Source organism: Melanerpes formicivorus, unplaced genomic scaffold (assembly GCF_026170545.1).
Source record: "Melanerpes formicivorus ecotype bairdi unplaced genomic scaffold, bMelFor1.0.p_v2 SCAF_26, whole genome shotgun sequence".
NCBI lineage: Eukaryota > Metazoa > Chordata > Aves > Piciformes > Picidae > Melanerpes > Melanerpes formicivorus.
Genome location: NW_027142378.1, coordinates 10,324,330 through 10,340,098, shown reverse-complemented (window position 1 = coordinate 10,340,098; position 15,769 = coordinate 10,324,330). Strand labels below are relative to the sequence as shown.

The following is a 15,769-nucleotide window of genomic DNA, read 5'->3' as shown; positions in this document are numbered from 1 at the left end:
TGCCCCATGACCCTTGGGGTGAGGAAATTTTTCCTCATCTCCAAACCTAATTTTTCCTCATCTCCTGTGGTGCAACTTGAGGCCATCTGGGGAGAGGACAGCCCACTAAACACCATCAGCAAACGTAGGTGACGGCTGAGATTGCTCAGGCAAGGCAGGAAAATTCTGTGAGTAGATTAGAAACAAAGCAGGAGTGAGGTGTAGACACAAACCCAGGTGAACCTTCCATGCATATCAAGAAGCAGCACAAAACCATCCCAGTTCCTGCAGCAGGCAGGCCTGGCAGAGGCAAACAAGCTTCTCAGTCTGGCCTGGCCTGCAGCACACGCTCTGGGTCACCAGTCAGGGGCTGCCAGCATCACCCCTCCAGAGCAGCAGCCAGGGCTGACCCTGAGCCACATCCTGCATGCAGTGGCAAGAGGATTTGCATATCTCCCACAGCACCTGTCACAGAAGCTAAATGTTCTGCAAGTACTGGAGCTTGTTTCCTTCTTCCTTTGGTTGTTGCCTCTATTCACAGCCCAGCACTGGGTGTTTCTACATTACAGTACTTCTCTCTGCTGAGAAGGAGAGCCAGGTGTCCCTTCACAGCCATCCTCAGTCAAGAGGCCACAGCAGATATCTGCACCTTGATGGACTTAATGCCATGCTGAACAATACACAGAAGGAAACACTCTACAGCAGCTGCACAAACAGCAAGGGATGAAAGCTTAAAAGCCACTTGTGGTATGGGTGCAAGTCCCCTCACTGGCAGTAGCTCAGACTGCTGCTTCATGCTGGAAGGGACCTCTGGAGATCATCAAGTTCAATCCCCCTGCCAAGGCAGGCTCACCTCCAGGTCACACAGGAGCACATCCAAGAGGGCTCACATTTATGCATGGAGTTTCCCAACAGGTTTTTAACCTCTCTGATTCACAGGTCTCTTTAACTCACTGCTCCAGACCAGTGAGGCTGCTGTGCAAGGCACAAACAACCCAAGGACCCTTGCCTGAAGAGAGGGGGAGCTATGAAAGTAGAGCTGTTAAAACCACAAGAGAATCACAGGATGTTAGGGGTTGGAAGGGACATCTAGAGATGATCTAGTCCAAGCCCTGCCAAGGCAGGTTCATCTGGGGCAGGAACACAGCAGGCAGGTCTTGAAGGTCTCCAGAGAAAGAGACTCCACCACCTCTCTGGGCAGCCTGCTCCAGGGCTCTGCCACCTTTCATCTAAGGCAGTTCCTCCTCATGTTTAGCTGGAACTCCCTATGTCCTAGTTTGTGCCCATTACCCTTTGTCCTGTGTCACTGGGCACCACTGGAGAAAGCCTGGTCCCATCCTCCTGACCCCCTTTCAGTATTTCTCAGCACTGATGAGATCCCACTTCAGTCTTCTCTTTTCCAGACTAAAAAGACCAAGTTCTCTCAGTCTCTCCTCACAAGAGAGCTGTCCCAGTCCCCTCAGCAGCTTTGTAACCCTGTTCTGTAGCCTCTCACCAAGTCTCTGTCCTTTCTGAACTGGGGAGTCCCAAACTGCACATGGTGTTGCAGATGTGGCCTCACCAGGGCACATCCCACACTTGGAAGCTGCCTTTTGAGACAGGAAGGGCACCGTGGCTGTGAGGAGATCAGATATGCTAGACAGGCTCACCCTACCCTCTGGGTCACGTACATTCACTGGGCAGGCTGTCCTGCCAGCACCAGGGCTGCTGTCTTGGCACCAGCCCCACTTAGACAGGGTCAGAGCTTTGTTTCCATGCAACCTGCCCTTCCAAACAGCAACTTCCTGATAGGAAAGCTTGCTTAACCCAACAGAGGCACTACTGAAACGAGAGAAAACAGCGCTCCTCTTTCCACTGGTCCTCAGCTGCCCCCTTGGGAGCTCACAGGACCTCCACAAATTACATGCATCAGCTGTTTCCATCCAAAAGATGGAGATGGCAGCACTCACTGGGCAGCCTTCAAACAGCTCCTTGCTAGCATGACTCATCTGTTACCTAGGAGAGGAGAGGGAGGGACGGATCCATCTGAGACCGTTCCGTGGGCAGGCTGCGCTGAAGCTGCCTTCGGCTTCCATCTGCCTTCCACCCAGGAAGGCTCAGCAGTTCCCAACCCTGCCCAGGTGGCTGGTCAGGCAGGTGGGGAGGTCAACAAATCCACCCAACTCCCACAATGAGTGCCCAGCCACAGGGTAATGAGGGCAGCAGCATTCTGCCCCAGTCCCCTTCAGCTTTGCAAGGAGCCTCCCCCAGCATGCAGCCACAGGAATGTGGCCACACAGAGAGGAGGGGACCATGTTTAAGACCCTGAATGAAGTCTCCATTCCATCTTCACAGTCCCTGTGTCCTCAAACAGTCACTGCTGAGGCTTGGCAATTTCTTCAGCCAACAGGGTGCAAGGCTGGTGTGTGGCAAGGAGGGAGGTGACCTGTTTGAAAGAGCTGCAGTCCCCCTGTACAGCTTCTTTCACAGCCTCCTATTTGCAGTGCCTGGGAGAGGAGGCAGCTGAGGACAGACATGCTCAGGACATGGCAGCCCCAGAATAAAGAGGGATGCACAGAAGCTCAGAGCTTCTCCCAGCTCAGGGAAGCACAGACAAGTTAGGCTGACAGTGCAGGAAGTACAAGGAGCAAGGGACCAGCTTAGCCATCCCAGTGAGAGAGGACTGATGGCCTCTAGCTGGTTCCCAGCCCCCCCGTGCCGCGCTGCTGTCCCCTGTAGCCCAGCACAGATGACTCAGGCATTTCCAGGGACCAGACTGGTTCCCTGCTAAGGCTTGCACCAAAGGGGCACAGGTCTTGGGGCCAAAAGCTCAGTGCTTTCAGCCCTGCTGAAGGGCACTGATGGCAAGGCCAGCCAAGTGGGACACTGACCACTGAGTGTGGAGCACAGCATCCTCCTGGCCCCGGGCTTCACACATTCTGCTGTCGGTCCCGTCGCGGCCAGGGAATCAGCTCTGTCACGAAGGCAAACCCTGGCTCCCAGAGCTCCACTAATAGCTGCAGCTTCCAGCACTAATCCAGGATTTAGATCCTAATGTGTGTGTGGCACAGAGAGCTGTGTGAGAGCGCAGAGCTGCTGAGCTGCTGCCCCATGATGCTTTCCAAGGGATCAGCAGCTTGTCCGCCGGCTGACAAGAACGAAGGAAGGACACCACCAGAAGGAAGGTTAAGGGGAGCTGTGGTGGGCACAGCACACTCAGAGGCATCTGCCTGTCCTTTCACAAGCACAGAGGATGTGCCTGCACCGACAGAGACCCATCTCTTCATCACCAGCTCCAGAGAGGAAAGGAGGGAGGATCACACATACCAAGATGTGTGCAAACTCCCTCTCCCCTTGGTGGCAAAGATCCTCCCCTCTCCCCTCTGCCTGACTCTGAGTAGAGGCACCAGGCCTAGCTGGGCTGCAGAGAGCAAGGGAGGGGACAGCAGATGCAGCAGTGAGCTCACACAAGGTGCAAAGGTCAGCAGAAGTCATGCACGGAGCTGCTGAGCCCCTGCCCTCCTCCCTTCCCACCTTCCACTCCCCAGGGAGGAGAAGGGGATGGAGGGCACTACCATGAACCACTCAGCCCTGAGCTTGTCTGAAGGGTGAGGAATGGTGAGGCAGGGAATGCCAAACTCCCACCAGCAGCTTGAGAGGAGGCCCTTGGCTGAGGCAGGCAGGGATGCAAGGCATACACTGCCCCGGGACAGAGGCCTAACCAGATCCATCCCAGCACCACAGACAGCTTGCTGCTCTCCCCAGGGGATCATTCCCACCTGCCTGAGAGCCAAAATCTCCCCAGGGCTGCTAACCAGGAGAGAAGCAAGGTGCTGGGACAAGGCAAGGGACACACAGAGCAGCACTTCAGAGAGTCCAAGGAGGGGCTTGCTGCCCGCAGGCAGCAGGAGGAGGGAAGCCTACCTGAATCTTCACAGCGATAAGCACAGAGCTCAGCTCTTTGTCCAGCTCCTTCAGCACTGTGAGCTTCTTCAGGCGCAGACTGCAGAGCCTGTAAGACAGAGAGAATTGGACACATTCAGGCACCACCATCCCTGGGGCCCTGCCACATGGTAGCTGGTGCTCGGAAGGCAAGCCTGGATGCTTGGCCCCGCGGCAGGCACAAGCTTGGCCAAGGAACACTGGCATTCACGTGCCCCTGAGACAGCCCTCTGGGGGGGGAAAGAGGGGAGAAGGAAAATTAACAGAGCTAAAGCAGGCTTAAGGGATTAGCATGCAACAGGAAGTCCAATAGCAGGCCATGTGGCAAAGACATCCCTTCCCCAGCAGGGCTGTTGCCAGCTCTGCTGAAATCTACCTTGGCCCCAGCGCTGTTTATTTATAACCCAAAGCACTTCAGCCCACTCTGGACACACAGCTGAGGCAAACGCTGGCATGCAGGCATCCCAGCCCGGCTCTGCTCCTGCACAGCACCACACTGAACTGACTGGGGAAGCTGGGAGCCAGCAGGAAGCCTCCTACAGCACTGGGAATTCAGTAGGGAAAGTGGCAGTGCCAGGAGCCTGAGGCTGAGTGAGAAGAGCTACTTTTGCTGCTCCAAGGATTAGGCAGTGCCTGTGAGCCAGCCAGCCACCCCAACCTCCTGCCTTGGGAGCCTGCAGCAGCAGTCCCACCAAGACAGCACTTGCCTCAGGGAGCACAGGTCAGCCAGTTCTTTCCAAGCAACACTGGCATGCTCCTGCTCTTCATGTGCTCTGCACTCACTGTCTGCATTGCTGCAGCCAATGGCACCCAGCAGTTTTGGGGACACCACTGTGCTGCACCTAAGGCTCAGGCCACCCTTCCCAGAAAGCAGATGGGATACTCCCAAACACCTTTGTCTCTGACAAAGTGTGCACTCTCAGGGCCACATCTATTCCCCCTGCTTTCTCTGTGGTTGCTAAGGAGGAAAAGAACCTGCTCTTGCTATGCTAAAGGACAGCAAGGGTGCAGAGCAGCCCAGAGGTGGAATGGTACTGGAAAAGGAAGGACAGAAGCCATACTACAGGGTGGGTTTAGGGCTTAGCAAGCACTCACCTCCTACCATGTTCCTGCCCTGCCTGCTAAAATGATCTTAGCTTGTGCAGAAGGTTTGCTGGAGTGTGATCCCAGAATCACAGAATGGTCCTGGATGGAAGGCACCTCCAGAGGTCATCCAGTCCAACCTCCATGCACTCAGCAGGGACATCCCCAACTAGATCAGGCTGCCCAGGGCCTCCTTGAGCCTCACCTTAGATATCTCCAGGGAAGGGGCCTCAACCACCTTCCTGGGCAACCTGTTCCAGTGTTCCACCACCCTCATGGTGCAGAACTTGCTCCTGGTGGAGCCCTGCTGCTCAGTTTTTGCACTGGGACAGCAGGGTATGGTGCAGAGCAGAGATCAGATGCCAGATGCTTTGGACTCCTCCAGCCAAAGCCCAGGGCCATGGCACCCGAAAGCTTCCATCCCCTCTGCACCCCAGCACAGCAACCAGTGATCCCATCTCTCTTCACCCTTCCCCTCTGAGCTTGTGGGGATGGGTGAGGTTTTATCCCCTAAGGTAAGCCTCTCACTCCCCAGAAAGGTTAGGCAAGGTTAGGTGTGAGACACAGGGAGCATGGCCACAGACAAGGAAGCCACCTCTGCAGCAGGAGGACAGGACTGGGAGCACAGCAACTACACCAGGAAAAGCTTGCTAAGAGTCTAAGCTTAGCTAACACCACCACCACTAACCACTGCTGCCTTTTACTGTTCCTAGTTCCTAGACAAGTCACAGAGAGGAGTGAGGCTTGCCTGTGTAAGATCAGGGCAGAACATCATCTCAGGTTTTCCCTGCAGCACTGATCTCGTTGTGGCAGCTACCTGCATGGCAAAGCTCTCCCCAGAAGATTCCACCTTCCATAAGGACAGCCAGTCTTAATTTGAGGATACTGAACTATTACAGTTCCACCTGGCAGCTGTTCTGGCTGTACAGACGTGCTCCTCAGCCAAATTAATTCACTCATTAGCTCCTCTGTGCTGCTCCCTGAGGCACTCAGGAGTACCACCAATACCTGCATGCAGATCAGCTCTGCCCACTTGGGCAGCTCTTTCACCTCTGAGGAGGGACTTTTAAACTCCTGCCTTCTTTTCCTACCCTTCTACAGTTGTCAGGATCTCTTTTACATAGTGGAAGATCCTACACTCTGGCCCTGGTTTCATAGAGTCATAGAATGGGTTGGGTTGGAAGGGACCTTGCAGTGATATCACCTAGTTCCAACTGCCCCTGCACTGGCAAGGACACCCTCCACCAGACCTGACTCCTCAAGGCTTCATCCAGCCTGGCCTTGAACACCTCCAGGGAGGGAGCATCCATAACCTCCCTGGGCAACCTGTTCCAGTGTCTCACCACCCTCACTGGAAAGAATTTCTTCCTAATCTCCAGTCTAAATCTGCTCTCTTCCAGCTCAAAGCCATTCCCTCTCATTCTACCACTACAAGCCCTTGTCAAAAGTCTTTCTTGGAGGCCCCCTTCAGGTACTGTACTCTGCACTGGTTAGGCAACACCTTGAGTCCTGTGTCCAGTTCTGGGCCCCTCAGTTCAAGAAGGACATTGAGGGACTTGAAGGTGTCCAGAGAAGGGCAACAAGGCTGGGGAGAGGCCTTGAGCACAGCCCTGTGAGGAGAGGCTGAGGGAGCTGGGGTTGCTTAGCCTGAAGGCTAAATGAGGGGAGACCTTATTGCTCTCTACAACTACCTGAAGGGAGGTTGTAGCCAGGTGGGGGTTGGTCTCTTCTCCCAGGCACCCAGCACCAGAACAAGAGGACACAGTCTCAAGCTGCGCCAGGGGAAGTTTAGGCTGGAGGTGAGGAGAAAGTTCTTCACTGAGAGAGTTGTTAGCCACTGGAATGTGCTGCCCAGGGAGGTGGTGGAGTCCCCATCCCTGGAGGTGTTCAAGAGGGGATTGGATGTGGCACTTGGTGCCATGGTTTAGTCATGAGGTCTGTGGTGCCAGGTTGGAGTTGATGATCTCTGAGGTCTCTTCCAGCCTTGGTGATACTGTGAGACTGGAAAGCTGCTATAAGATCTCCCTGGAGCTTTCCCTTCTCCAGGCTGAACAGCTCCAACTCTCCCAAGACTGCACCCATGAGGGAGGTGCCCCAGCCCTCTGCTCATCTTTGTGGCCCTCCTCAGAACCTGCTCCAACAGTTCCAAGCCCTTCTTGTGCTGGGGACCCCTGGACCAGATGCAGTACTCCAGGTGGGGTCTCAGGAGAGCAGGGCAGAGGGAAACAATCATTTCCATCCTCTTCTCACACTTCAGCATTCAACACTCCCATTAGCTCAGGTGCAGCTGGAACTCCAACCCCCCTGCTCAAAAGAGTGCTTTCACAGCCACCACTGCCCCTCCCCTGGGACCAGCAGGCACGTTCTGGATTCTCAGTGTGTTTGTTTGCAACGCAAGGGCACAGCAGCTTTTCAGAGTGCTCCCTAGCAGCTCGGCTGTCCCTGATGACCCTCTTTTGATCTGTTACTTAACCAACCCCTCCACCACCCAGATCTGTGTCACTGCTAGCTGTTGAGCTCCAGTACTGGACAGCAATGGGGCTCACACTAATCCCTGCAGAGCTCTGCAGGGCAGGATCGATCCACAGGGATCAGAATGGTTTGGCTCTCTGAACGTTTCAGGCAAAACCTCACAGCAGCTGCCCCAGGATCCTGCCCACAGCTGATCACTGTGTGACTCCCCCTCTTCCCTCCCCCCTCAGTCACTGAGTTTTGTGGTTGGTGAGTTGTAAGTTGGTGAGGGCAACCCCAAGAGGAAGACCTGGACATACAGACAAACACATGCACCCCAACAGCACCAGCCCTGGCTGAGGGGCACGGCAGGCACAGCGACTCAGCTCAGCTAAGCAAGCCCTAACTTCCCTGCAGCTCAGCATCAGCATGACAGCAAAGTAAGATGGGGTTGGCATGAGGAGAATAGAATAGAATAGAATAGAATAGAATAGAATAGAATAGAATAGAATAGAATAGAATAGAATAGAATAGAATAGAATAGAATAGAATAGAATAGAACCAGACCAGACCAGGTTGGAAGAGACCTTCAAGATCACCGTGTCCAACCCATCAACCAATCCAACACCACCTAAACAACCAAACCATGGCACCAAGCACCCCATCAAGTCTCCTCCTGAACACCTCCAGTGATGGTGACTCCACCACCTCCCCAGGCAGCCCATTCCAATGGGCAATCACTCTCTCTGTGTAGAACTTCTTCCTAACCTCCAGCCTAAACCTCCCCTGGCACAGCCTGAGACTGTGTCCTCTTGTTCTGGTGCTGGCTGCCTGGATCAAACTCAGGAAGTCATTGAGCTCACTGACAGCAGGAAAACCTCCAAAGGGGAACTTTCTTCCAGATGTTCTTAGACACTGAAGTCATACTTTGAAACCTAGAATCACCAGACTGGGGGGGTGGGTGGGCTGGAAGGGACCTTGGGAGATTGAGTCTGAGCCCCCTGCCAAATCTGTGACCTGCCAGAGGTGATCCTGCTTTGGCAGGGGGGTTGGACTTGATGATCTCCAGAGGTCTCTTCCAATCCCTGGCATTCCATGACTCTGTGATTTGGGGGTGCACTGCACACAGTGGTGGAGCAGTAGCTTCAGAAGAACCCTGCAAGACTACCCAAAGCCCAGGCACAAACTGACCAAGGTGCCTGCCAGAGAAATGTACACCTCTGTGTAAAGCAGGAGCCTCCTCTTGCATGGGACTCAGGCACTGAGAAAGCAGGGGAGCTCAGGAGCACTTCTGCTAGGTTCACACATGGAAGGTGCAGGCTAGAGGGTAAACCAAGTCAGCAACAAGGGCTCTTTGCATGGCCCACCTGGTCAGTAATGGGATATAAAACCTCACCAGCAGGTCTCTCACTCCCTGTGAGCAGACATGTCAACATGTTTCTGCTGACACCCTGGGCCAGCAGAAGAATTTGGTGCTTGGCTCACTGGCTGCAGGGGAGTGGTGCCTCACTACCTGGGCAGGGTTATCTTCCTGAACATCTGTACCAATCATTTCCAGTGGCAGCAGCCAGGAGCAGAGACTCACAGAATGGTAGGGGTTGGAAGGGACCTCTGGAGATCATTGAGTCCAGCCCCCTGCCAAGGCAGACTCACCCAGAGAAGGTCACACAGCAACATGTCCAGGTGGGTTTTGAATGTCTCCAGGGACAGAGATTCAACCACCTCTCTGGGCAGCCTGTTCCAGTGCTCTGTCACCCTCAAAGAAGTTCCTCCTCATGTTTAGATGGAGCTTGCTATGTTCAAGTTTGTGCCTGTTGCCCTTTGTGCTGTCACTGGGCACCACTGAAAAAAGCCTGCTCCCATCCTCCTGACACCCAGCCTTTAAGGGGATCCCTGTGTTCTGCCACCTACACCCCCCTGAGCACATCCACCTTTCCCAGCACTGGCCCTCCAGGCACCCTGCTCAACACTGTCAGGTGCACAGTCATCAGCTAAGGTCTCAACAGCAAAGGCATGCTGGGGACAGCAAAGAGCACCAGTCTTGGCAGGGTACACATCACCAAGAGCAAGATGCCAACTTCAGTCAGGACAAATGGGAGGCAAAGGGAAGAAAACAGTGCCCTGCAGGTAGATAAATCCACCTTCCCCTGGCTGGCTGCTTGCAGCTGCCCAGAGCCCTCCTCACAGCCTTGTGCTATCCCAGACTGACTGCAGCCTCTACTCAAAGAGGTCAGTGCAAGTTCTGTCTTTACAGCACACTCAACAGGAGCTCAGCACCACGGTGCTGAACTGGACCACCTCCTTTTCATCATGTTTCCCATCCTCACAGGACAGGAAGCCCACCCCAACAGCCCTCAGTGTTCTCAGCTGACTGGGCAGCCCATTCTTAACTGCACTACCCATCACCATCTCCCTGTGTGTGCCCACTTCAGCAGGCATGCCTCACTCCAGTCAAGCCCTCAGAAGTGTGCCTTGCCCTTTAATCTCTGGGCAGATGATCTCAGCACAGCTTGAGCTTGCTGAGCAATGTGCCCCCGAGCTTGCTGCAGCCAGCTGCTCCACTAAACACACACAAAAGCAGCTTTCTCACTGCAAGGACCAGCTCTGCCCAGGAGCTCTGACTGCCACCCAGAGGCTTCCCAGCAACATCCTGCTCTCTGCCAAGAGCACTCAGCACTCCTCTGTGCTCAGCTGTGTGTTTCCTAGCCTTGCACTACCACAGCTACACAACAGATGCACAGGGATGAGCAGGCCACACCCCAGAGAGATAAAACAGGCAGGAAAGGGCACTAGGGTGGGTTAAGTGCACCTACAAGATAAGTACGTTCTGAGAAGGGACAACACCATGTGCATCTCCACCAGCAGATGCAACTGCTGGTGACCACCAGCAACAGCTATCAGAGCTACTTAGTACGTGTGTGAGAGCAGTCAGGTGTGAGGGGGGATCCAGCACTGCCAGGTAATGGATCATGGAGTCACAGACCTTGGAGTCCTGGTGGGCAACAATTATCCATGAGACAGTTTAGGCTGGAGGTGAGGGGAAGTTCTTCACTGAGAGAGGCACTGCTCATTGGGATGTGCTGCCCAGGGAGGTGGTGGAGTCCCCATCCCTGGAGGTGTTCAAGAGGGGACTGAATGTGGCACTTGGTGCCATGGTCTAGTCCTGAGGTCTGTGGTGACAGGCTGGACTTGATGGTCTTTGAGGTCTCTTCCAACCTTGGTGATGCTGTGAGACTGTGCTCTTACAATGAGATACAGGGACACTAGCTCCAACTGGAACACTGCATGCACTGCAGCAGCATCCTCTGCAGCCCCATCCAGGTGCTGGTTGGCAGAGGGAATCCATCAGAACAGTTCTTTTAAAGAATCAGATCGTGAAGTTGAGCTCTAGATTAGGCTGCATGGATAATCTTGGGGAGGGTTCAGCCACAAAGAGATACTTATTCCAGAAGAGGACAGTAACTGTGGAAGACACTGGCTTGATAGCAGCCACCAGCTACTGCCAGCGCTGGGAGAGCCAGCCTCCAGCCCATCCCAACAGACACACTCCCACTCAGGATCTGCCACCAAGGTGGTGAGCAAACAAGTGCTGGCCCCCAAGGGCTTGCCTTAGATACCCTGAGATTTTGCCCCAGCTTCAGCTCAGGCTTCCATGCTCCAGGAAGGAAGAGGCCAGCAACATTCACGCTGCTGAAGGGCAACTGGGACACAGCTCTGTGAAGGTAGTGCTGCCAGTAGGATTTCAGGCTGTGTCAGGCAGGGAGGGAGAACAGGCTGCTGGCACAAGTCACCCACATGCATGATACTTGTTCATAGAAGCTGATTTCAGAAACAGTTGAGAAAGTTATTACCATTATTTCTACCTTGTTGTCCTAGTTACCAAAGCCCTGGTGACTAAGGCAACCAGCCTTGGCAAGTGAGAGGCAGAGCACAGCTGAGATGTGACACAAATATTTGAGATGACTCTGAAATAGCAGAAGCAGAAACAAGCAGCAGCAGTTCTGCTCCCTCACCACCATTCCCTGCCCCTTGATTTGTGACACTTCTCATCATCCCCACAGGAGTTTGGGAATGGACACTCAGGTGTGCTTGTGATACACCCAGGAGACACAAAATGGACTGCAAAGGGCTCCTCAGTTTAGGAGGGATGTTGGCCTGCTGGAAGGTGTCCAGAGAAGGGCAACAAAGCTGGGGAGGGGTTTGGAGCACAGCCCTGTGAGGAGAGGCTGAGGGAGCTGGGGTTGCTTAGCCTGGAGAAGAGGAGACTCAGGGGTGACCTTATTGCTCTCTACAGCTACCTGAAGGGAGGTTGTAGCCAGGTGGGGGTTGGTCTCTTCTCCCAGGCAACCAGCACCAGAACAAGAGGACACAGTCTCAGGCTGCACCAGGGGAGGTTTGGGCTGGAGGTCAGGAGGAAGTTTTACACAGAGAGAGTGATTGCCCATTGGAATGTGCTGCCTGGGGAGGTGGTGGAGTCACCATCCTTGGAGGTGTTCAGGAGGAGGCTTGATAGGGTGCTTGGTGCCAAGGGTTAGTTGATTAGGTGGTGTTGGGTAATAGGTTGGACTCGATGATCTTGAAGGTCTTTTCCAACCTGGTTTGTTCTATTCCATCCCATCCCATCCCATCCCATCCCATCCCATCCCATCCCATCCCATCCCACTGTGCCAGAGCTCCCCCTGCACAGCCCCTCTTCACACACTGGTGTGTGCCCAGCCGTCTGCCCACACCGAAGATCAGAACTTGTGCTGCCTGAAACTGTGCCAGGGGAGGTTGAGGTTGGCTATTAGGAAAATTCTCTTTCCTGAAAGAGTGGCCAAGCATTGGCACAGGCTGCCCAGGCAGGTGGTGGAGTTGCCACCCCTGGAGGTGTTCCAGAAACGCGCAGGCATGGCACCCTGGGGCAAGGCTCAGTGGCCGTGGCAGTGCTGGGCTGATGGCTGGACTCGAGGATCTTTGAGGACTTTTCCAGCTGAAACAATTCTGTGGCTGTGTACCCTCCACTAAGCATCCATGTATGGTCTCTGCAGCATGCAGGCTCCGTGCTGGGTGCTGGAACATCTCACACAGGCACTAGAAGGATCTCCATCTGGGAACTAAGAACTGTGGTTTCTGAGATCACTAAAAGGCTCTGCAGGCATTCAAGTCCTGAGCACGTGTTTGCTGCTCTGGTGTGTTTGTAACACATGGACAATACCCAGAACACCTCAAGGCTGTATAAAACTAAGTCCAAAGGTACTTTAAGAGGACACAGTCTCAAGCTGCACCAGGGGAAGTTTAGGCTCAGGTGAAGAGGAAGTTCTTCCCAGAAAGAGGAATTGGCCATTGGGATGTGCTGCCCAGGGAGGTGGTGGAGTCCCCATGCCTGGAGGTGTTCAAGAGAGGATTGGATGTGGCACTTGGAGCCATGGTCTAGTTGTCAGGAGGTGTTAGGTATTAGGTAACTAGGTTAGTTCTCTACAACTGCCTGACAGGTGGTTGTAGCCAGGAAGGAGTTGCTCTCTTCTCCCAGGCAACCAGCACCAGAACAAGAGGACACAGTCTCAAGCTGTGCCAGGGGAGGTTTAGTCTCAAGGTGAGGAGAAAGCTCTTCACAGAGAGAGTTGTTAGCCATTGGAATGTGCTGCCCAGGGAGGTGGTGGAGTCCCCATCCCTGGAGGTGTTCAAGAGGGGATTGGATGTGGCACTTGGTGCCATGGTTTAGTCATGAGGTCTGTGGTGCCAGGTTGGACTCGATGATCCTCGAGGTCTCTTCCAACCTTGGGGATACTGTGATCCATTCAGGTGGGTTTGGAATGCCTCCAGAGAAGGAGACTCCACAAACTCTTTGGGCAGCCAGGTCCAGTGCTCTGCCATCCCCAAAGTGAAGAAGTTTTGCCTTATGTTTAAGTGGAACCTCCTGGGCTCCAGTTTGTGTCTGCTGCCCCTTATCCTGTCTCTCTAGAGACCACTGAGAAGAGTCTGGCTCCATCCTCCTGACACTCACCCTTTAGCTATTGATCAGCATGAATGAGATCCCTGCACAGTCTCCTCTTCTCCAGGCTAACCAGCCCCAGTTCTCTCAGCCTCTCCTCAGAAGGTACATGATCCAGGACCCTCAACATCTCAGTGGCTCTCTCAGCCTCTCCTCAGAAGGTACATGATCCAGGACCCTCAACATCTCAGTGGCTCTCTACTGGACTCTGTAGTAGTTACTTGTCCTTCTTGAACTGGGGAGCCCAGAACTGCACACAATATCACAGTATACTGCAGATCAGCTCTCCCCAAAGCAGAGTAGAGTAGGAGGAGAACCTCACTCGACCTGCTGGCCACACTTTTCTTAGTGCACCTCAGGATGCTGTTGGCCTTCTTGGCCACAAGGACACATTGCCAGCTCATGCTCAGCCTGTTGTCCACCAGCACTCACAGGTCCTTTTCCCCAGAGCTGCTATTGGGTCAGCCCCCAGCCTGCACTGATCCATGGGCTGTTCTTCCCCAGATGCAGGACTCTACACAAGCCCTTGTTCAATGTCACTGGGGTTCTCCCCACCCATCTCTCCAGCCTGTCCATGCCCAGCAGGGGCACTGCCCCAAGGCTCAGCCCCAACTCCCCCTCTCACAAGCAGGATGAATAGAGAAGCCAGTTGGGATGCCAAGAACCAGGCTGGGGCTCGAGGGAATCAGTGCAAGTTGCCACAGCAACTGTACAGACCCATATCACCTGAGACCACCACCTCCACAACATTCTGGCACCTGGATGGCAGCCAGCTGCTCTGCTTTCTGGCAGCAGGACTGCAAGCTTAAGTGAGATCAGCCTGGCTCAGGATTATGAGTGGAAGCTCTCCAAGAGACACCAGAGCACCTGGGACATCTGGCCCAGGCTGTCAAGGTGCCATAAAACAGATCTTTGAACTGGCACCACGACAGATTCCTCAGGTGTTCCCAGCCGAGGAAAGGACAGACTGGAGACCTCTGAAGACTCCACACACTGGTTTCCAAGCAGCAGGCACGTTGTGTGCAGCACAAACAGCTCCTGCTGCGTTACAGAAGTAGCCTGAGCTGCTTCAGCACAGCAGACAAGAAAAACACAAACCCAGACCTCCTGGAACGAGGAGCCCTCAGGTCCACTTCATAAAGGCTGACAATAATGCAGAGCACAGCAGCTCTCCAGCACTTTCCAACAGCCCAGAAACATCCCTGAGGCATCTGAACCTCTTGTTCCCACCAGCTCTCAAAGCTTGAGCTTCAGCAGCTGCTATTAAACACCTAGCTGAAGCCTCAGTCAGAGAACACCACTGATCCCTCTGGCCTGCAGGATCAGAAAGGGCTCGTAGGCTTAAGGCTGCTGTCAGCCCCTCTGGCTGCTGAATGCACAAACTACTCCAGAAGTGCCTGAACTGTGGAATTCCTCTACCAGCTGGTGGTGGGACGGTGGAACAGGAGAGGAGAGAGGGAGAGAGGAGAGAGGGAGAGAGGGAGAGAGGGAGAGAGGGAGAGAGGGAGAGAGGGAGAGAGGGAGAGAGGGAGAGAGGGAGAGAGGGAGAGAGGGAGAGAGGGAGAGAGGAGAGAGGGAGAGAGGGAGAGAGGGAGAGAGGGAGAGAGGGAGAGAGGGAGAGAGGGAGAGAGGGAGAGAGGGAGAGAGGGAGAGAGGGAGAGAGGGAGAGAGGGAGAGAGGGAGAGAGGGAGAGAGGGAGAGAGGGAGAGAGGGAGAGAGGGAGAGAGGGGAGAGAGGGAGAGAGGGAGAGAGGGAGAGAGGGAGAGAGGGAGAGAGGGAGAGAGGGAGAGAGGGAGGAGGAGGGGGAGAGAGGGAGAGAGGGAGAGAGGGAGAGAGGGAGAGAGGGAGAGAGGGAGAGAGGGAGAGAGGGAGAGAGGGAGAGGGAGAGAGGGAGAGAGGGAGAGAGGGAGAGAGGGAGAGAGGGAGAGAGGGAGAGAGGGAGAGGAGGGAGAGAGGGAGAGAGGGAGAGAGGGAGAGAGGGAGGAGAGAGGGAGAGAGGGAGAGAGGGAGAGAGGGAGAGAGGGGAGAGAGGGAGAGAGGGAGAGAGGGAGAGAGGGAGAGAGGGAGAGAGGGAGAGAGGGAGAGAGGGAGAGAGGGAGAGAGGGAGAGAGGGAGAGAGGGAGAGAGGGAGAGAGGGAGAGAGGGAGAGAGGGAGAGAGGGAGAGAGGGAGAGAGGGAGAGAGGGAGAGAGGGAGAGAGGGAGAGAGGGAGAGAGGGAGAGAGGGAGAGAGGGAGAGAGGGAGAGAGGGAGAGAGGGAGAGAGGGAGAGAGGGAGAGAGGGAGAGAGGGGAGAGAGGGAGAGAGGGAGAGAGGGAGAGAGGGAGAGAGGGAGAGAGGGAGAGAGGGAGAGAGGGAGAGAGG

General features: G+C 54.6%; 1 protein-coding gene across 2 annotated transcripts in view; it reads right to left on the bottom strand.

Moving 5' to 3' along the window:
- Nucleotides 1-15,769, bottom strand: part of LOC137448774 (phosphofurin acidic cluster sorting protein 1-like) — a 58,463-nt gene that overhangs the window by 21,716 nt on the left and 20,978 nt on the right. For both annotated transcript variants that reach the window (XM_068153618.1, XM_068153619.1), the window contains exon 2: nt 3,883-3,970. In XM_068153618.1, coding sequence (XP_068009719.1) covers nt 3,883-3,970 — 88 coding nt within the window. The remainder of the gene's footprint in view (nt 1-3,882; nt 3,971-15,769) is intronic.